This window comes from Chlamydotis macqueenii, chromosome 1 (assembly GCF_036417535.1).
Source record: "Chlamydotis macqueenii isolate bChlMac1 chromosome 1, bChlMac1.mat, whole genome shotgun sequence".
Classification (NCBI taxonomy): Eukaryota; Metazoa; Chordata; class Aves; order Otidiformes; family Otididae; genus Chlamydotis; species Chlamydotis macqueenii.
In genome coordinates, this window is record NC_141556.1 from 32,681,122 (window position 1) to 32,704,270 (window position 23,149).

Sequence of the window (23,149 nt, forward strand, 5' to 3'; positions counted from 1 at the left end):
ACTCTCACTAGGTCTTTCTGAAAATCTTAATCTACAAGCATAAATTTGTGTTGGGTTTACAAGACTGAACAGCAACCCTGCTCTACTGCCTTCAACACCTCCTAGTTGGTGTTTGCTATTTGGTACAGGCACTTTTACCATTACACCATTGCAAATGTCAAATTGCTGACTTGGCCAGACTTCCGGAAGTCTCATCTTTTTTTATTCCACGGTCATGTAGCACTAGTAACACTTTTAAGCAATTACATGAAGGCAGCAGCACTATAGACAAACAGTGAGTAAAGTGCAAGCATCAGAAAGAAGGGTGGCAGAAATGGAGACAGGAGACTGTCGTAGTTCAGTCCCAACTGGGACCAGACTACGCAGTCTCTCTCTCACTCCCCCCACCCTCCGAGAGAATAGGAGGAGATGATATAAGAAAAACGGCCCAAGGTTTGAGATAAGGACGGGGAGAAATCCTTAAAGTTACCGTTACAGGCAAAACAGACTCGACTTGGGGAAAAACACTCATTTATTTCTAAAACTAGCAGGAGAATGAGACAGAGAACAAGATAGCCTCCCCCCACCCCTCCGTCTTCCCGGGCTTAACATTATCTCTACTACCTTCTCCTCCTGAGCGGCACAGGGGGAAAAAAGGGAATGGGGGTTGCGGTCAGTTCATCACGCGTTGTTTTATGCCACTATATCATCGTTGGGGGAAGAACTCCTTGCATTCCTCCTCTGCTCCAGTGTGGGGTTCCTCCCACGGGCCACAGTCTGTCGTGAAACTGCTCTGGTGTGGGCTATCTCTTTCACGGGGTGCAGTCCCTCCAGAACAGCTGCCCCAGCGGGCCCTCCATGGGCCACAGCCACCTTCAGGCCTCCACCTGCTCCGGCGTGGGGTCCTCTATGGGCTGCAGGTGAATCTCTGCCCCTCCGTGGACCTCCATGGGCTGCAGAGGGACAACCCGCTCCACCATGGTCGTCACCACAGGCTGCAGGGGAATCTTGGCCAGGAGCCGCGTTACTCCTCCCCCTCCTTCTTCACTGACCTTGGCGTCTGCAGCCATTCCTCACAACAGGCTGGCAGAAGCCTCTCAGGATCCTTTTTACATCTTATTCACTTCTCATCTCTCTCCACTTCTTGCAGCCAGGCCGGGCCGAGTTGGGCCCAGTCGGCTGCCTGGCGAGAGGCCAGAGGGTGAGGCCTGCAAGGCCCACAAGGCTCGCACCTCCCCTCTCTGCCCCCCGCTCAGCTGCTTCACATCTTCTCCTTTTTTTTTTTTTTTTTTTCCTGTTTTCCCCTACTTAAATACCTTATTGCAGAGGCGTTATCACGGAACATTCTGCTACCAATTGGCTTGGCCTTGGCCAGCAGCGGGTCTGCCCTAGGCCCGGCTGAGTCCACTGAACAAAGGGAAGCGACTTCTAGCAGTTTCCTACAGAAGCTACCACCTTAGGCCCCCCTCACTAACAAAACCAGAACAGAGACCTTAGAGAAATCCAGTGTAAGCAAAAGAAATGCAGTGGGGGGTTCTGTTTCAATTGAATGGATAAATTTATGGACACATTTTCCAAATGGAGAACAACAGATGTATCTGTGTCCACCCAGTAGCTGTGTTGACAAACCTCCGCAAAAAAACAAACAGCAACAAAAAATGAATCCATTTGTGCTTCCAACAACCAGACACAATTTAATAGACTGCATCACAGGGAGGATACTCTCCTGCCTTTTCTGAAGCTTGTGAAAACGGAACAAATGCATGGGAATGACATAATCTGCATTCTCACTGAAAAGTAATGTTCAGGCTTTGAGAGTGACATTTTATTCATAGGTCTTCACAATAAAAGTTGGACCATATTTTTAATATGATGGAGGATCTTTGGTGTGGAAGCTACATTTGCACAATCAAAGGGGTTGCAGAGAAAAAAAAAAGCATTTGTTTATATACTTTTTACAATTTAAAACTTCATTTTATGGATTTTTTTTAATCTCTTCAGAGACAGACTCCTTTAAATTAACCAGTTAGAAAAGTAACTAGAGATAATACAGTCTTACAGTAGTAGACCAATTAGTTTTAGCCGAGTTTGAAAAAAAACCTAAACATGAGCAGAATAAACACTGGATCCCAGCAACTACAGTCTCCGATTTATAATTGTGTTGGTTATGTTTTTTGTTTGGGGGCTGGGGGTGGGGAGGGGGTGCTACAATGGCAGCTTCTGCAAGAAGTTCTGCTAGAAGTTTCCCCTTTGTCCAGTGGACTTGGCCAGGTCTAGGGTGGAAATGCTGCTGGCCAGGGCTGAGCCAATTGGTGATGGAATGTTAAGTGACAACATCTTTGTGAAAACATATTTTGGAAGGGGAAAAATAAAGAAAAGTGAAAAAGCAGAAGCGCAGGCAGGGAGGAGGAGGCTTGAGCCTTGTGGGCCTTGTGGCCCTCACCCTCCGGCCTCCAGCTGGGCAGCTGTCTGGGCCCCACTCAGCCCAGCCCGGCTGCAAGAAGTGGAGAGGAGATGTGAAGAGAACCTGAGAGGCGTCTGCCTGGGCTGATCGTGAAGAATTTCTTGTGAGAGGAACGGCTGCAGACACCCAGGTCAGTGAAGAAGGAGAGGGAGGAGGTGCTCCAGGTGCTGGAGCAGAGATTCCTCTGCAGCCGGTGGTGCAGCCCATGGTGAGGCCGGCTGTGCCCCTGCAGCCCATGGAGGCCCACGGAGGAGCAGAGATCCACCTGCAGCCCGGGGAGGATCCCACACCGGGGCAGGGGAGGAGCGTGAGGAGTTCTTCCCCCAAGGAGGAAGGAGTGGAGTAAAGTGACATGTGATGAACTGACCATAACACCCATTCCCTACTTCTCCCTGTACTGCTCAGAGCTGGGGGGTAGGGGGGTGGGGAAGGAGGTGGAAATAATTGAAATGAAGTTAAGCCTGGGAAGAGAGAGGGGTGGGGGGAAGTTGTTTTTTTTTCTCTTCCTCATTATGCTGCTTTGGTTTTATTAATAATAAATAGTTTTTCCCAAGTCAAGTCTTTTACCCACAACGGTAACTTGAATGATCTGTCCCTGTCCTTATCTCAAATCTCGAGCCTTTTTGTTGTATTATCTCTCCCCATGCTCTTGGAAGGTGGGGAGACTGAGTGAGAGACTGTGTAGCTTGGTCCTGAGTGGAGCTAAACTACAACAATAATTTTTATTCATGTTAGGAGCAGCTAAAGAGTAGCTCAGAAATTAAAGGAACAACAAATAAATGAGCCCTGTGTGCCTGCTCTATAAAAATATCACTTCATTTTTTTCATTTGATTGAAAAATAAAGTTTTGTATTTGGAGTTTAAAGAAAACTGGAACTACAAAGCAATACATACTGGAACAATACAATATTGTCAGAAATTTTTCTAACTTTTTAGAAGCATATAAAAATATAACTTTCTATGACACTTAATGAAATACCAGCTAAAGAATTACAAAAAAAACCCCCACAAATTATTTTAAATATTAAATGGCACAAAAATATGTTTATATTTTAGATAATAAGAAATACAACATTTTACCTACCTTCACATGCTGAATTCCATTTTGTTTTCGACCTAAGCCACTCTTCTGTGTATTTTCAATTTCCTTACAGATCAATCTTTCCAACACTAGAGTCGTGCATAAGTGCGAGCATGCATGCAAGCTTCTGAAGGACTGATTCAGCAGGAAATCTAACTGCCCAGCCCTGCTCTCACTGAAGTGAAAGGGCCATCGACAGCCATTGATCAGTATATGTCCTAGCATGCAGCGGTCTGTCTTACTGGAGTCGCTAGTCTCTCATCAGTTTTTAAAGAAAGGAGTAGGAACTCCCATAACAGAGAACTATGAAACATTTTGTTCATTTCCTAACCCATGCCAAGTAACCAAAATATTTGTGTATTAACCTTCATAAATGTTAGGAAATACTAATACTTGAATATGTGTTTAATAACTTCGACATTTGGGTCTCAAAAACACTTTGAAACAATATTTGTGAGTTGTGACTGGGGTTTTCCAAACTGCCACATATATACAGGCAGCTCAGAATGATTTGCAGATGGATCCGACCACCTGCAGCTTTTCTAAAGTTCTAACTCTGCAAAAAATTAACAAACACATCAACAGCTTCACATTCCTTTCATTCTCATTAAATGGCTGCGTGTATTTAGGAGTGGTATTAAGGACTACTTGTTTTTTTTGCCTTCCATTATTTTTTTTAAATTTTACTATATTCTGTTCTTACTTGTCCTCTTTCTAAATGAAGAGTTTGAAAGTTCTGCAAACCTCCTCATGTAAAAGTGTTTTAGCAATGTAAAAAATTACAATAGGTCTTTGAGGTTAAGAGCTGAGCACTGATCCTCAGTTTTCTGTGGTAACTATTCCAGTCCAGTTGTTCAATGGCATCAGTTGCTGCTTTTATCAGTGACAACGTTTATATATTTTTTTTCTGTTCAAGTATAAGAGCTTCCCCAATGAAAACAATGTCACTACAATATCATATGAAATTCATTGCCACACAAAAATTACTCAATGGTTAAAAAAAAAAAAAGTCTCACTTTCAGCAAAAGTGGTTAGTTCCCTCCCCTTTACTTTTATTTTTTTAAGGACTTTAAATATTAGCATTCCTTAATAAAGGACACATTAAATATAAACATAAAGCCACACAACATGCATAAAAAGAAGGGTTAAAATGCAACTGTATTTCACAGAGACAAGTCACAGTCATTAAATTAAATTATCACACATACATTATAACTTATTTATTATTTCAAGCTATACAGGCAACATAGCACCAAAATGGAGAAATTTCCTCTAAACTTGATGAACAGTACACAGATATTTGTTTTTGAATTTTGAAAACAAGTATTTTCTTTCATTTTTATCAGAATTACTCTAAATGAAATCCACTATCCAAAGTCTGTTTTATGACATTGTTTGGGTAGTGACATATGTTACCGGTTATCTCTGAAAAGGCACCTCCCATTTCCAAAGTTTTAAAAAATGAATAGCATATGCTAACATTAAGATTTCATCCAGTGGGATATTAAATAAATGTGCTGTCTTGGTAATGAGGTATTCTGAAGTTCAGCATTAGGCAGCAGCAGAAGTAGAGGTAAAAGACTGAAGCTGGTTTTGAAAACCAAGTTCTCTGATTCTGAATTCCCTTTTAATATAAAAGATTATCTTTAAAGATATAAATACTTTTTACACATTAGAAAAAGTGAATGAAGGCACTTATACATAGCAAGATTTTTTGCATTAAAATGGAAACAAATAAATATTTCACTTATGTAAGTTTGGGCTGCTTTCTGCTCCTGCAGAAGCCAATGGGATGCCTGGCAGTAACAACACTGGAAGGGGACTGGGATATCAATTCTTAAAAAAATACATTTATATTCATTAAAAGTAATAATAGATTTCTTCCACTAGTGCAAAGACAGAATTACACTGAAATTATTCTGGAGCAACTAAAAAGAAAACTGAAGAACCAGAAAAACAGCCACTTTAAAGAATATTACATTATGTGTCTGAAAGGCAGTAAGTGATAGCAGTAAGATATTTCTGACACTTAAACATAACTTAGAAGATGAGCTGATCCACTCTCTTTATGTCTATTTTCTCTGAAATCACAAGTAATACTTATGAAATTACATGAAAACCCTAAGAGTGAGGAAAAGAAAAAAAAAATAAAAATCTTTCTTTATCAATGTTTCAAACAAACGAAACAGAATTATCTTCTGTAAGGGTCCGATCTTGCCTGTATCACTGACCGTAAAGACACCTCAGCACAATTAGATTTAGACTGTTCCCAAAGAACTCAGAAAAACTAACATTCTTAAACTGTAGCTTTGTGGGACTTACTTTTTAATATAATTTGAACAGTTAATGAAACACTTATGTGATACTCAATTTCTTGACTGAAAACAAAGTACAATTGACATGACTAGTTTGCTGACAGTGTTTTGTTCTTTTAATAGTGTTAGAACAGTGTAAAAGCACTCTGCACCAGCACTGTTCTTGGGAAAGTTATGTCTGTCCACTTTTAATCTAAGGTCTTTTAATCTAGTTACAGAAACTACCTTTAAAAACTTTCAAGTAATTAAGAAAAGAATTCTACAGTTATTATCTGACTTCACAACTGGCATACGGTAAAATTTTAGGACAAACTCTTTGTAAGTCTGAACTTTGACAAGCACTGGGCGTATCATATCTCAGCTCACAATATAAATGTGAAGTAAAAGAGCATGAAGCCCAACATGCTAAGAAAACAAATGTAAGAAAACAAAGTCCTAATGACTGTACTACAATTAACTCACACTAGAGAGTATCAGTCCTCTTTCATTAGTATTCAAATAAAATTAAAAATGTAGATGTTTTCAAGAAAATCTAATAGAAAATAAAAACCTCGAGATGGACCAGCCTTGACTTTGCTATGCTCTGAACCGTAACCGGTAGTGCTTAGTAACAAAGCTGTACAATGACTCTATGTGAAACTGTTCAAATGAAGAAATGAGAACACCTGAAAAAGACTGATTGTTTGAGGTAAAACTGAGGATGGAACAGAGCAAAGGCGTAACTTTTCTCTTTTGTGGCAATACTTGTTACCTTCAAGTTACAACAGCTTCCTGTGCTACATCTGCTCAGATAAGATGCGCGCACTGTAAGCTACCTGGTTTCAAATGTGCCATGAAGATTTACTGATAATAGATTACTGCAACAAACTTCAGGTGACACTTGGTTACTGTCTGGGTTCAGTATTGCAGTTATGTATTCTTTCTAAAGGAATGAGAAAGGATGAGAAGCAAACATATATTTCAAGTTGTGACACACCTGGTTAAAATGTCTCATAAAATTTAGGTTGCTACCCACACTTACACAAGAATGAAAGTCCTAATGAAATATAAAAAGCTTCCAAGGTAACATCAACGGCTACCATCAACTGCCTAAGCAGGAACCTTGCTGTTTGCATACCTGGCTCTGCAGGGGCTTTAGAAAAAAAATATGGGGGACCAAAAATAAACTTAAACTGAAATATATAAAAATCCTTGTCATCCAAAAATGCGAACAAACTTTCCTCACTATGTGAAGCTGGAAGGTATTGTCTTCCCATAAATGAATAGCCTATTTTATTCCTCCAGTGTAATTCCTTAAGAAAATATATAAAATGAAAGGTACACAGCACAGAGAAACCATATATGTATTAGAAATTTTGAGAAACTTGGACTTGTTTTCTACTGTGCAGCAACAACCTAGGAGGCATAGAAAAAGAGACTAGAAAGGGTGATGTGACCGTTTAGCGAGGAGATAAATATCAAAAGCTTAAAAGAAACTGAGATAAAAAAGAAAGCTTCAGTTAGCAGTCAAATACAATCCCTGAAGGCATCATTAAATAACCTCCGTTAAGGAAAGCATACTAGATGAGTAAAAGAATTATCACCTGTTGAACAGCAAAAGGAAGAGTAAAACAAAACGTGTGTTCACATTACAGGTTTTTCCCAGGCCAAGGCTTTAGCACTGGAAATATCCTAACTTGCTACTGTATGTCAAATTATTTCCCAGCCAAGTACTGCTAAAAATAATATTTTTTTTTCTCTACTATAGCTACTTTACATTGGTGCTATACATGAAAGCTTTGCAAGATTGTATATGTATCTGGTTGTATCTAAACATAACCACTGATTCAATTAACAGTTGATTTGATTATATTCCCATACAAATTTTTGTCAGTTAAAAGACAATTGTTTGGCTAAGAATACTAAAGCATGTGGATATGGGAAATGCTGTTCAAAGGAAAAAAAAAGCTTAGAATTGGAAGTAAAAAAGCAGTGTTCTGGAACTCAATTAAGATAGATTATTCTACAACAAAAATTGTTGTAGCACGAAATTGCTACATCTAGTCATTATGGTTCAGTTTTAAAACCTTGTGGCATCTTTGTGAATTTGTAATACTCTCTCTTTTCATGCTTTAAGTAAAAAACAACTTATTGTCATTACGGTCAGAAAAGTTCAACCACTTTGATGAAAATTGAGACAATAAACCAGAAGTCTTACTGCATGGCCTAAACACAAAAACCCAGTAATGCACTGTGAAAAGAAAAGATACAATAAAAATCTGTATTAGAACAAAAGTACTCTTAGGCAGCTGTCAGAATGCTATGGAATTTTTCTTGACATTATATAATGTAACATATGGTTTCCATACTTTTTAGCCTGTAATTTATTAAATCTTTCATGAAGTTTTGGATCATTGCCCCAATCTCTTCACCAGTGAAACTAGAATAGTCTAAAAGAAAAATACCCAAGATATATGGGTCAAATTTACTGGTGATGCAATTCCTTTAAAATAAGCAGCTACATTTACCTCAAGTATAATTTAACTTAAAAATACATTATAAATATGTATATATCAAAATATATATATCTATATTTTAATTTTTATATACCAAAAAGGAGGTAGTGTACTTAGATGCATGCTAATTGGGCAATGAAATCTTGAAATCAAATGTTTCAAATTTTGTAACACTGGAATTTAGAAATGTTTGTATAATATTTATCAACCTTGTTACATTAAGAATTGACACAAATATTATTTGAAAACAAGGCAGAGTCCCTCAAGATGGAATGGAATGGACTGGGTGTAAACACACTCAATTTCCTTTGGGTTTTGGGTGGAAAACGTACTCTACATTCTAAAAAGATCACTTTCAGAGTCTGCCAATGACCTCCAGATCAAACTAATTCAAGTTACAGGCAAAAGAATGTGTTTCCCAGCCATCCTCCCTGTAAAACTTCACGAGCGTCTTTCTGGCTTGGATATCACAGTATGCAAATTCTGGACTGAATTAAAGTTTCCAAGATTCAAAGAAGCAAAGTTTCTGAATATGCATAGTATTTCTGAGAAAGTGTCCTGGAATGGAATGAGCCTTGAAAATTTGAGATTTACTTGCCTCATATCCCTTTGGACAACTGCAGAAATCATCAACAGGGGAGTACGTAGCCTCTAAGCTTTGCAATGGTCAGCGCCAGTAGCCATAGAGAGACACTATAAATTGAAACAGCCCATAGCTGCTAAACTGCCGAAAGCATCAACCAGAATTCTGGCTTCAAATAATAAACAGAGCCTTCCTTGCAACTGCCCTACTGTGCATTTACAAGACAAGTTTTATTTTAATTGCACTGTGTAAAATTAATCAAAAACTGAAAGAAATGTACTTAAAGGGTTTTTTAAAGCAATTTTGATACCCATTTCTGAACTGGCTGGGCCAAAGACAGAGCCAATATTTCAAGGAGTTGTTCTAGGTAAAGCAATTGCTCAGAATTCCCTTCCTTCTCCTCACTCTCTCCATGTATTACTTTTGTGCCAAGCATGTCAGAAGTAAAACGTGGCAGAATCTATTATGGCAAATTACTCTACGTATGGGAAGTCTCACATTTGAGTTTCTACTTAAGTTTTGACATTGGAATCTCACTAGTAGATACAGAAGTGTCGTGCATTGCTCTCCAGACAGATAAATATTACACAATACTTTTATAAAAAATGTTTTATCTGGTTCTTGCTGTCTTTATAGAGAAGGGAATAAGTGTAGACATGACATACTTGATGACTCCAGCCTCCAGAGAGTGTAGTCATTAACAGTCCCCTATATTAGAGCATATTGTATGCCAGAAAGGCATAAGATAGGCAGAGCCGTGATCTATTGCCAAATTATCACATCACTAGTCAACCACCCATAGGTGAAGGCTAAGCAAAGCCATTTGTGCTAGGCTGCAGCAGTGTTTCTGTGACTAAAGCTTTTACTGCTCTTTCATAATAGTCATCCTCAATGAATAAATTTTGCTCTGTTTAAACAGCACTAAAAATTAACTGAAGTTTGTGTGTTGGCAGCATTCAAACTAGCTAAATTACTAAAAAGTGACAGTATATTTAATATGTAAGTCTGCTTTTATTTCCTGAATCTATGTTTGTTTCTGCACAACAGCATGTGACAGTGTTTTGAAATTAAAACTATTACTGAATATCCACAGAGCTTGCAATCATATATAAAGCAGACGCCACAAACTCTCTCTGATAAGTAGGATCCATTCTAAGCTTAGTTGTTGAAGGATTAAAATGGCTTTTTATGTTTACTGAGATACAAACCAACATGAAAATCTTTGCAAGATTAAGCTGTAACATTTACAATACATTGCAATAGCTTACAGGTAACCTACTACTGCAGGACAAACTGCATCACTCAGGGAACAAACAGGCTGTGAATAAGGACAACAGACATTGAGTTCAAAGACAACTGTGTGCGGAGTGCTCTGCTTGTCTTCTAAGTACCTGAAGCACATACATTAATTAAGCATTAGCAAGTCACCACTAATTATTTGGCTAATGGCTCAATAAGATACTCTGGTGTCTGCTAAACACAAACTCAAAACTCTGTTTTGCACAGTGGAAGAAAGATATAACTGTGGTAAATTATTAATTCAAACTTTCATTTTAAAGTCTATTTGCAATAAATTAGAATAGATTATATAAACACTAATAAATTATTTAAAGTTTAAATTCGACAATATTTTTAAAACGTTTCCATGTCAATTCAAAGAAACACATTACATAATTTTATTTTTTTAAAAAGTAAAATATAGAACTGTTATCTTAGCCCATCTCCCAGGTATGTTAGTGACAGGTTTTTAACTGATTTTGATGGAACCAGAACTGCATCCAGCCTCCTTTGATTGCCATTATTCTCCTTAGAATTGAGCACAATAATAAATACTGTTGTCAAATTCACAGCTTGGGAAATATAACGTACTCTGTAAAGTAGAGCTTGCTATGATTACTTCAGTATGTTAATAATCTGCTAGTGGCAATTTAAAGATTAATGGTGATTACTGTAGGCATTTTAACACATTAATAGACAGTGACATGTAGACAATAACATATTATAGTTACATACAAAATTATACATAGACAGCTTTAATTAGTCACTGTTTTTAAACCACAAATATAAACTTCTATACACAAATGTACATGTAATATGGAGAAAAATGTTTGATGACAGAGTGTAATAAACGTGAGTTATTTTATACTTAAATATACTATTAGAAAAAAGTTATGTACTAAAAAGATTTTTTTATAAATATAAATATGTAGATAATACTACAATATAAATTACAGTATATACTTTTAAATTTAAACACATATCAAATCATAACCGTTCAAATTAGAACAACCTATTAGGTATTGCTATCAGCTATGATGATTTCTGGTAATTTTCAAAATACTCCCTATGATGTTTTACAGAGCATGATACTGTTCCCACTGAAGTAAATGGCTGTTTCCCATTTAGTTCAATAACTGCAGGAACAATTGCTTAATAAAACTATACACAGACTATATTCCACATGCATTATTATTTCAATGGTATCAAATAAAATAATAATATAATTTTTAAAAGGCAAGAGGAAATAGAGTGACAGAAAGAAGGCAAAAAATATTAGTGAATGCTATCGTACCGATTTCCACGGTCCCCGATGCCATGAAACATCACCAGGGCAAGAATGCACATTACATTGTGCCATATTAGGTGGCTTGTCTAGAATTTCACAGTTTTGATCACCCAACATTTGGCCAGTAGGAAGCTGACAAATCACCAGTCTTGTCTTTATTCCATCTCCACAAGTTTGAGTACACTGAAATACAGAATTTTATATGCAATATTTTTGTTGAAACAGTCATCACATACCATTAAACCAAAAAGAGGTACCAATAATCAGTACTTGTTATTATTTACTGTATCTATTTTCATCCCCCCTGGACATGCAATTCAAGAATAAGGACATACAATCTAATTTCATACAATGAAAAAACAATTCTCTCACCAATACATTTACCAAACTACATTTTTATAGTTTATCAAGTGATTTTCTACAAAAAAATCTCAGTTACAAATAATCTACTCGATCAAGGAGAAGTAACTATTTGTGAGAATAAATGTGCATATATATCTCTTTTTGATAGGAGAAAAAGATGGACATTGGTCCTAAAACTAGTTTTCCCTGATCAAAAAGAGAAAACTCAGACACTTTATTTATAGACTAACTTACACAGACTAAGTGTAAAATACTTATAGATGTGTTTTCTGGGCTTTAGTTTTTCTGTAATTCTGCTATACCAGACAAAAATACTAATTCTCATTTCTTAAGGAGCTATTAAAAACAATCTGATCAAAAGTGAGCATGTTCCAATAGTTTACAGCTTTTTACTGTATTTCAGATTCTAAATTAGACAGAAACTACAGCATATGCATTAACTGGATCCCAAGTCTGCAGCTATGGATAGAAAAAACATGACACTCAGACTGGCCTTGAGAACTAAATGGCTACATCTGTCCAAAATGAGGGAAAAAAAATTAAAAGTCAATCAAACAATTTTTCTTCTTTTTCCAACTCTAGATATTGATTTATCATGACTAAGAAAAGAAGGCAGGAATAACAAGAGGTTAGATTAGAATGAATGCCAAACTAACCAGCTTTAACTCTTCCTGTAGTGTTTCAGCAGGAATGCGTGGTCAAGATATGACATTACATGGCATGGAGAAATTGTTCTTCAACCAATAATGTAAAATGTTTCATCAAAACATTCAACTTAGGCACACCTTTTAGATGCATAATCCTGTCTTCATACTTCTAATTTGTAACTACAACCCAGAAGATACTACTACTTGCAGTTATTCTAGTTAGCACCTATGAAATTTGATGTAATAAAGTTTCTTTATAGCTTCTTGTGCTCATTTTTACCTTAGACTAGCTATTACACTGAGGTTTTTCTGCATACAGTTCATCTTTTTGTAACAGAATAATTTTGTATGTTTCAAGATTCAAGATGCTACTGCAACACTCAATTATATGTTGTACATCCTTAGCCTCACACAATACTTCTTCTGGATGTAGATTTACCGTATTGATATTTACACTACAGTTCTGGATTTGATCAGAGAACACAGTTTAGATAAACAGGTTGAAACATATTCTTTTTAAATAAGTAAAAACTTGGTGTTCAGTTCCATTGAAAATCAAACAATTATGTTACTATTCTAAGCTTATGTGGTAAATAATGTTTCCCTTTGAAAGTAAAATGATCTTACTTCTCCCCAGTTCCCATAGTTCCATCGTGGGCAGGGTCCAGAATCACAGTGTCTTGACTCTGGAGGTTTTATTGCCTCATCACAGTAACTAGCACTTCTTCCTTCCTCATCTTGACATACTACAACTCGACGGTGAAATCCACCTGCACAAGTACTAGAGCACTATCAAAACGTAAAAATGTGTATCACCATTGCATATTCAGAGAAACGTAAAGTATGCTGGTTAAAACGACTTAAATTTATTATTTTTTAAAGTTAACTTTCAAAACTGAAATTTGCAAATAAAAATTGCTACTATGTAGAATTATTTTAAAGTTTAAATCACAGAAAAAATAAATTTTAAATTTAATATATTGTTAATAATAATATTTTTAAAAATAAATGTGCTTCTCTTTTGACCAAACCTGTACTGCAGTATCATTTATAGAAATGTGAGACACATTTCTATTTTCTCTCACACATGTAAGAGAACAAATTAATATATGTAAGAAAAAAAAAAGCCTTACTGCTCCCCAGGGTCCAGTTCTCCATTGATATCCTCCCACAGAGGGGCGGTTCCACTGGTTTATATTGTCTTGTGGATGGTGTATTGGAAGGTAACCTATTTCTGGAAAATGGCTTGGATGGCTGTGTATTTTCGGAATATGATGATAAACTGGTGGACATGGTGGCATGTTACATTCTTGTTCTTTGGAAGGTCGGCCTTCAGGATCACAGTAATTCTCGTTGATTTGTTGATGATAGTTGACACAGATAACTTGTCTCGTTACTACTCCACTATCACACGTAACTGTGCACTGACCAAAAATTAACCCAACATTTGTGAGAGAACATTGATAATTAATAACCAAAGATATTTATATTTACTTTTAACAATAGGAAACATATACTTTGTTTTTCAAGGGATTTGTTTTTCAATCACACTTGCACAGAATATTAAGTCCCAATTTCCAACCAGAGATTTTGGACAATAATTTAAATAGACACATTTTGAAAAAAAAATAAAATACAATTAAGACTTACAGGGGACCAGTTTCCAACTTGCCACTCTCCACATGGGCTAAAGCAGCTTGAAATTTCAGCTGGTCGTGGTAAATGAGCGCAGAAAGATTCATCTGCTAATCCTCCATGAGCATCTCTACAACTCACGTAGCGAGCACGATCACCCTTCCCACAGGATGCAGAGCACTGTCAGAAAACAAACCAAGCTCATTGCACTTTAGGACACCAAAAGATGAACATGCAAGCATCTAAACTACTGACATAGCTCAGTATCAGCTTGACTTTAGAATTAAACACTGAGAACCAGATTTCCATCTCACAGAGCCATGTATTCAGGAAGGAAAGTGAAATATTGCTGGATAGTTTAGGCCTGTTGGCTTGGAATTCCTGTTGGCTTGGAAATGAATTGCATGGCCTTAATTCTTGTGAAGCAATTCAGTGTATCTGAACAGCTGGCGTTTCAACTGTAACATGGACTCCTTATACAGTTGCAAAGGCAATTATTTTATTTATTAACAATAGAAACATTAGTGACTAACTTCCAGAACATTTTAGTTATTACACAGTGATGCAATACTTACATCAACTGATAAAATAAAAACTGATATTCACAAAACATTTGCCATTCTAGTTTATATTAGCATATATTTATTTACATTGAACGCCTTCTGATGCCTTTATAGCTGAGAAGTTCAAGGTGGATTTAGTGAAAAGTTTCTGAGCAGCCTCAGTCTACGCACTCTTCACTGCTATTTAGTTAAAACAGTTGTGTAAAGATGTAATTGCGTTATATGCTGTGTTACGAACCTCAAAGGATTCACAGACATACCCACATTTTTATAGATAATTTTAAATTTTCACATCGCTGTCAAGTTAAACTAATTTTCAACACTATCAAAATCACTTCCATTAAACAAAGTTTATGTCAAAACCATTTTTTATAATGTTTATTTTACAACTTATGTAAAATAAAGACTCAGACTGTTTAATATTGCTATTCACATGAAATATTTAAATAGTATTTTAGAATGAAAGATGTTCTCCATACTCAGAAACTGATCAACTATTTTAGAAAAACACTTCTGTGCACACTCTCAATCATATGAAAGCTATTTTGCTCGGAACCCTAGCTCCCAGAATCATGTGTTTTTTCCCCCTCTTTATTTTCCCTGTCTACATTTGAAGCACACAGAATTTCCTGGGAGTATCTATCTCCTCCTTAAGAAACGGGTTCTTAAAAAAACTATTAGAATTTCTTTACAATTTATCCCAGGTAGATTTCAATCTGAAAAATATATTCATGAGAGCTTTATGGAAAAATGGGTGAAGGAATGGAAGACTGCTCTGCAAGATGTGACCACTATTACATTACATACTGGGGTCCATGATCCATATCTCCATTGGGTCACCTTCCCCACGTGAACTACAGGAAGTGATGTAGTCCATAATTTTGTATTTTCTGGACAAGAGGGCAATTCACATTCCTGTAGGGGTGAGAAAAAATAAAGCTTTCAAAATACAAGCTTTGGAAGAGCCAAATGTAAAGCAAACAACTCCCAGAGATCCTACCATTACAATAAGCCAACATTAATTAACAAGCAAATACCATATTCTAACTTTTCCCTGAGGTTATTCAGAGGCTTTTCATGGAATTGTTTTGTTTTGTTTCAAATTGAGAGGCAAAGAAAATTTATTTGATGTTAAAACTGTATTATAAATAACCAGTAATATCTGCACTTTGATAAAGAAATGTGTTGGGCAACTTGCCGGAGACAAGAGGCATAGATACTACTGTGTCCTCTTTCATAGCCACATGCAGTACAGAAGAACCAAGCAAAGACAGTGCCTGTGCTGTCCTCTCCTTTATACCTTCAGCTACTGAGAACACAAAATTGCCCAGTTTCAGTCAACAGCCGAACAGGTACCACAATTCAAAATACAAAGCATACTCAAAACCCAGTGTTTTCCACATGAAAGTGGAAATAAATTTATACCAATTACTTGGCTTTATATTTTGAAATCTTATCCCAGAAACCATCAGAGGGCTGGCAACTTGTGACTGGTTTACTCTGGACTACAGAATCCTTTTTTTCCCCCTCTTCTCCTTGCAACAAGAGGGAGAGTATGTCCTCAAGAAGGTATGTGGTTACCAGCTTAGCTGCATATAAATGAGATGTATCAATCTGGTGGCCAGAACAACATATTAATACATAGCACCTAAGACACAAATTGCTTTTAGTTAAAGGTAAACCTGCCGAATGTATTAAAAACATTTCTTATGAAAAATTATAGATCTAAATCAAAGGAAGTGATGAAGGAAGCAAACTGGGTCAAGAAGAAAAGGTCAAGAATCATATTATTACCATATTGAATCATAACTCATGTCTACACATTTTTGAACTAGTATTATTCCAACAGCTGAAGCTCTCTTCAAGTAACTATGCCATTCTTTTAAGAACAAGATACAAGCAGAACTTCAGAGAATACCATGCCAGTTAGGTGTTATTACTAAGCATCATGGCAAGCACTCTCCTTAAAATATTCTACATGTTGGAGCTCCCTGCTCCCAGAAATAACCAAAAGCCCTTGGATCCCTTCCATCATGTACCTGATTTTCAAATCTCCAAATTACTCCTCTTTTACTTAATTCTCTTGGTGAAATTTGAAGTCCAAAAAAAAAGCAGACAGTTTCACTATTTTATTCTCATTTTAGAACTTGTTTCCTGCAAGTTCCCTCAAAGTGTCAGTAGACAACACTTGTATTTAGATACCTTTAACTAAAAAGTACAATCAACTGAAAGGTATTTTTTAACTTACTTGGTTATCTCTAGGACGAGTAGCAGCATTACATTCCCTGTCATCATCCAAAATAACTCTGTAAGTCCCTGTAACACATTTGACTGCACGCATCTGGTATCCACGTCCACACGTTACAGCACACTGTTAAAGTTAATAATTACACACACTTGAAGTAGCACTATATATAATCAAATTTAATTTTTAATTACATTTTCTATTTTAAAACTCTTTCTAAAATGAACAGGAATGGCTACTGGGATAGTGTTAACTTTCTTCATGGCAGACCATATGGTGTTTAAACAGTGTCCGTAACACACCAGTACTTTGGCTATTGCTGAACAGTGCTTGTGCAGGATAAAGGCTCTCTCTTTTTCCCAACTTACACCCTCTGCAGTGAGTGGGCTGGAAATGGGCAGGAGATTGTAAAGGAAACATAGCCAAGATAGCTGACCTGAACTGATCAAAGGGACAATCCATGCTATATAGTGTCATGCTCAGCAATAAAAACTAGTGGAGAGGAAGTGGGGAGGGGAGGGAGTAAGGGACAGCATCCAAATGAATCCCTACTTGCAGCTGCTAAATGTCTTCCCCTTCACTATAGAGTTTTGCAAGAGCACACTCAAAGAAGCCACCTAAAATGTTAGCTGAAAATATTTTTACATAAATCCCATCCTATAAATGTTGTGGTTCAAGCACAAGTACTGATAAAAACCCAGGTCATTAATAGCTATTATGAGATGGTAGAGTGGAAAAATTGCAATGGAAAGCTCTGCTCCAGTGACATGGATTGTTAAATTGCTTGTACAAGCTATTCCAGCAAGGCCATACACAGTGATTTTTTTTTTGGTTCTGAAAAATTATATCATGGCACTGAATTAATTTTTATTTCATTTTTGCATTTAGCCTGTAGGAATGGAAAGGCAGCACCTTGTGTCAAAAAGATTACTCAAAAGGAATTCAATACTATGTTAGACAACAGTGTGGTCTTTATTTTATTTTCTCATATTACATGAGAAAAGCTCTATACAAAAGAAATGTTTAAGTTAAAACTATACTTAATTTCCAAAGGTATATGTATTCTCTATTTTACTAACAGGTTATATGTAAAAAAAAAAAATTTTAAAATCAGCTACTGTTTAGTTAAGACTTCTGACTAACATCCAAGAGACACTGAATAATCCAACACTTCTGTTGGTGTGAATAACCTGATCTTATGAAAGCTCCATGAAATTGGGTACCTTATTATTTTTTAATTAACTCTCATCTATTTGGTGACAAAAGTTTCCTTTGCAAATTAATTCACTTTTTTCCAGAATTTTGAAGCCACTCTGGTATACATTAGATGAGTATCATTACTCACAGGAACATATTTTTCAACAGCACTTTCACATAAAGAGATGGCAGATCTCTTTTATCACTAAAGGTCAAAACAAAATATAATAACAAAATTTTGCCTGCTATTATTATCATATTCACTTCTATGATCTTAACTAAAGGTACCACTTAAATATGCCCACATACCTATAAACATTTAGTCTTTTACCTGTCTCAGCTGAATGGTTTGCTATCTACATTTTCATTATTCTGGAGATGTAAAAGCATCTTTGATATTAAGGCTCAGGGTCAATGACTATTTCAGACATTTAACTTAACTATTCCTCATTTAACTTAGGAACTTAGAGTGTTCCTTAGTTACAGGTTAGATAGCCAACAGCAAGAAACAAACATGTGAATCAATTCAACTAAAGTAACTGCTTAAGATCCAACTAAAATGTTTAAAAGGCATTGTTTTGTGATCACTCACAGTCTGAACTAGAAAACAAAAAGCCAGGAATCCTTATGTACTCACTGATCCCCAAGGCCCTACTTGCCAAGATGCACATTCATGAAGTTCACACGGTGTTATTGATTCTGGTCTATCATTTGGATTACAGAAATCATCTCTCAGTTGTTCATCATTAAGTTGGCACCATACTTGACGATGCTTCATTCCTTTGCCACATGTCACAGGACACTGTAAAATTATTAGTCATCAGTTTGTAAAGACATGAATCTGCATTAATGGCTTCACTTTCTTTTAGAAATCTGTTGGATTTTAAAGATCACATAAATAACAAAACTATTCCATGAATGTAAGTAGTCCAACAAAATGAGTTTTTTTATGATCTTTCCAACTTTCTGTAAACATCAACTCAAATGCTAAAACAAAGAAATCACTGTTACGTTTCTAAAGCTACAAAAATAGGAGAACAATGCACAGATTATTTAGTTCCACTAGAATAAAGAATACTTGTTTAAAATATGAGTGCACATATCACAGCTTTCACAGGAAAAATGTTTAAACTACCCATGATTGTTTTATACCAATATAATCTATAATAAAAGGGATATAATTCTATTTTTCAGTTGGCTGGATTGTTCTCACTGCTTCATAAAAAAGGAAGGTATGCATATTACTGTAGATAGATTTACTTGAAGTAGCTTCACTATTTCATTTTAACATAACAAAATTTCAGAGAAAAATAAATTCTAGGTGTGTTTTTCAGAAGTTCTCATGTCATTTGTACATCTGGGATGTATATCAGCCAAATACTAGGACTTCAGAATTTTTATTATCATGTGCCAGAGACAATAAAACCAAACACTTAAAGCAGCTTATTTTAATATTGATGACCAGATCAAAGGTGTCTTAAGTTTTAAATGATTCATTACCTCGCTCCATTCACCAACAGACCAGCTTGGACATAAGAATTCATTGCATCTCTGTGTTACAACTCTTGGAAATTCCTGGCATTCTCTGTCAGGAAGATGACGACCCAAGTTGTTCATACAAAAAGCCTCTCTGGTTCTGACACCTCTTTCACAGCTTCTGGAACACTGCAGTGTATAGACAATATATTGAAACAGGAAACAAAAATGATAAAACTACATCAAAATACATTCTCAGTCTTAAAGGTGAAAGACATTAATGACTGTGTTAGACAAATGTATCCTACATTAAATCCATAGACTGCTAATACATTCATGTGAGATAAATTGGGCACTTTGTTTAGTAATTCCAAGATAAAACTCTTTAATGAAGATTAAAGCTGAACTTGTACTTACTCCTTTTCTCCAAAATACTCTCAGAACTAAATTACTAAGTCTGTAAACAAAATATACACCTTTAACCACCAGATCTTCTCTTCTGACTTCCAAAACCAAGCTGCAAACAATTTAGCTACAGTTTTTTACAAAAATACAAGGAAGTTGCTGAAATATAAAGATTGGTATTAGCTCTTCCTACAACTCTGCATTTGTCAAACTTTATTTTCTTTTAGTTACTTAAACTAAAAAAAAAAAATGGATATAGAAATAAAAATTTGATATGAATGCTAACCAGAACTATAATGGTACAATTACAAGGTTTTGAATTTGTACCTCTGACCATTCTGTGTAGTGCCAACTTGTTAACATACAGTCACCATGGCAGGGCTCTCTGGTCGGTGGTTTCTGCTGATCAGCACAGTACTTATCATCCACTGGAGCACTGAGTCCTTTTGAAAGAGAGTACTTCATGCAGTGGATCTCTATAGACCGATACCCTGGGCCACACTTCGATGTGCAGTCACTTCTGCCACCATTGTGCCACCTACAAGGATAAACTGTTATAGAAAGCTAACTATTTTCTGAAAAATAAGACCACAGTGAATAAAGCACTCTGAGAATGTAACAGGAGCCGTCACGTAAATACAGATACGCATTTTAAGGAACAGAGGAAACAGTAAAATCTATCTCATGACTGCAATTTTCAAAGCAATATAAAAGAATTTTACTTATAGGCTTAAAAACATCTTTTTAAATTTAAAGGATCTTTTGTCTTAATCTCCTAAGTGACTTTGAAAAATGTAAGCTATAATTCTAACTGTTCAGCCTCTGAACACTCTAGCATGGGCTTTCTTGCAGTGCAAAAACACAAGCCTGTTTCAAATTAGTTCCAGTTGGGGGTACAGTTCTGGTGAAAAATGTGCCCAGCAATACAAGTTTTTGTGCCAGGATATATAGAACAGATTCACAATTCTAACAAAATACTTTGTACTTTACCAATAAAAATTAGAAAAGTACACTACTTTTTCAAAAGTTCTATTTAGATTCAGAGGTGTAAATACAATGCACATTATACCAATAGATTTAAGGAAAGGAAGGAGAGATGGGAGGGATGAGGGAAGGACAGAGGGGTGGAGGGACAGAGAATAAAGCAATCTGAATTACTTTGTTTCAATGTGTATCAACAAAAATACATAAGACCACAATAGCTCCATCAGTTAGGAACCTCTTTTTACCTTAATTCACACTCTGTGTTACAGTCTTCAAAGACATCTGGTACAGTGGGTGTAAGTTCACATCTTTGATCAGACACTACCACATGATCACTTTTACGTATGCATGTCATTCTTCTTCTTCGAATACCTTGAAAAGGAACCAAAAAAACCAAATAAAGGGCTAAAACAAGAGTGCCTGTTTACACTAATGGATTCAATTAATCATTCAGGAATTTAACTGAGATACTCCATTAATACTAATCATTGTATACAGCAGATTCTGCACAAATGCGCTGCTTTGTGCAGCTGACTAAATTCCAAGTGGAGAACAACCTTGTCCCAGTCACCCCTGCCATCTCTCAGCTGTACTGCAGTGGTCTCAGGAGGATATCGGCTTCCGGAAACTGCAAAAGTGCAACAGTCCATTTACTCATCAGGCTAAGTATTCCAAATGCATCATGTCTGTCCTTTGCTAATTACCACATTTTCAAGCCACCATGTTAACTTTGAGGTTGTGATCCTTGACTTTAAGGAAGCACAAAATTTGATCATAGGGTACCTAAAAGATCTGGAGTGCTGGGAGAAGTGCCATGGCTGATAGATGCTCTGCTTCTTTAGCACATCAGCATGTCTACAGCCTCACTCAGAACCAGAAGAAACTCATCATCACATATCTACAGGCATTTCTGGCACCTACTAACAGGAGTATCTATTAAAAATCTGTGTATGTGCACTTTATATATACACTTCATACATACTGCAGTTCTATTTTTACACTGGAATAGCCTATAGAAGAACAGTTAAAAAACTGTAAAATGTATCTTTAAGTAGGTTCACCCCATGTAGCAGATAACCAAAGAAGACAAATATACATATATGAAAGATACTAGACAAATCAGTGACCATCTGGAAATAGGATAATGGAAGCCTAATACATATTAGTAGATACACAATAATGCACTAGACTCGATTCAAAGTTTTTTTTTATAAACCACTTCTACGGCTACAAAAGAAAGGAAGAGAAATGTAGCTTTGAATGAAGAATTGCATTGCATAAATACTGGAAATAACAAAACAAAATCAGAAGCCATTCTGCCCTTAAAGGCTCTGTGCATCTAGTGTTTACTGAGTGGTGAGTTTCTTCCTTACAAGTACAGGTGAAAAATCTGAGTACTATAAGATTAGTTTATTCCTAAATGCCACCAGGTCTTTGGTTCTGGTGACAGAAAAATTCACAGTACCTTGGCACATCCTGCTGCAGTCTTGCCATGGTCCGTAAGGATCCCATGTGAACAGATCACTTCTGTCTTCTATTGGGATATTGAATGAATAACGCACATCAGGGTTGTATAAATTCCCTACACACAAAACCTTAATTGAGATAAAACAATAGCTGTTTTTCAGTTAATTTGAACATAAACATTATGAACATAATGATCATGTAGCGAATTTTCAAACTTATGAAAAAAGTAAACATGCACCTGTAAGGTTAGCTCTTCTTCGATTCTATCAGTGCTGTTAATTCGTTCTATCGTACTGTTTGAACCACTGTACTCAAAAATGGCTCCTTGTATATTGATTTCTCTTTTTGACATGCTTACAACAAAATTTCCATTCAAGATAAAATTTCCATGAATATCAGATAAAGCTATAAGTAAAATAAAACATTGGAAATAAAGCATCTATTTAATTAAAAGGTTCTATCAATAAAAACTCTTAATAATATATCTTCTCATCAACACGTAGCTTTATTTTAGTCCATGTGTAGTACTTTAAAGTTTTATCAAACACTTTCTAATGCATTAATTCAATCCTAGCAATAAGTAACTTTCACCTGAGCAGCTGTCATACTTTAATAATATTTGTTCTGCTGAAGGGTTGACTGCAGTCATTACTTTTAATTTTGTTCTACAGTTCTGCTACTGTA

General features: G+C 36.1%; 1 protein-coding gene across 1 annotated transcript in view; it reads right to left on the reverse strand.

The window, feature by feature from the left end:
- ADAMTS20 (ADAM metallopeptidase with thrombospondin type 1 motif 20) overlaps positions 1 to 23,149 on the reverse strand; it is a 98,226-nt gene that overhangs the window by 23,740 nt on the left and 51,337 nt on the right. The window contains exons 17-28 of the mRNA XM_086740014.1: positions 22,704 to 22,870; positions 22,464 to 22,593; positions 21,244 to 21,370; positions 20,342 to 20,552; positions 19,634 to 19,798; positions 18,771 to 18,935; positions 16,940 to 17,062; positions 15,499 to 15,606; positions 14,144 to 14,308; positions 13,627 to 13,917; positions 13,121 to 13,282; positions 11,490 to 11,666 (exon numbers count right to left, since the gene is read on the reverse strand). Coding sequence (XP_086596140.1) covers positions 11,490 to 11,666; positions 13,121 to 13,282; positions 13,627 to 13,917; positions 14,144 to 14,308; positions 15,499 to 15,606; positions 16,940 to 17,062; positions 18,771 to 18,935; positions 19,634 to 19,798; positions 20,342 to 20,552; positions 21,244 to 21,370; positions 22,464 to 22,593; positions 22,704 to 22,870 — 1,991 coding nt within the window. The remainder of the gene's footprint in view (positions 1 to 11,489; positions 11,667 to 13,120; positions 13,283 to 13,626; positions 13,918 to 14,143; positions 14,309 to 15,498; positions 15,607 to 16,939; positions 17,063 to 18,770; positions 18,936 to 19,633; positions 19,799 to 20,341; positions 20,553 to 21,243; positions 21,371 to 22,463; positions 22,594 to 22,703; positions 22,871 to 23,149) is intronic.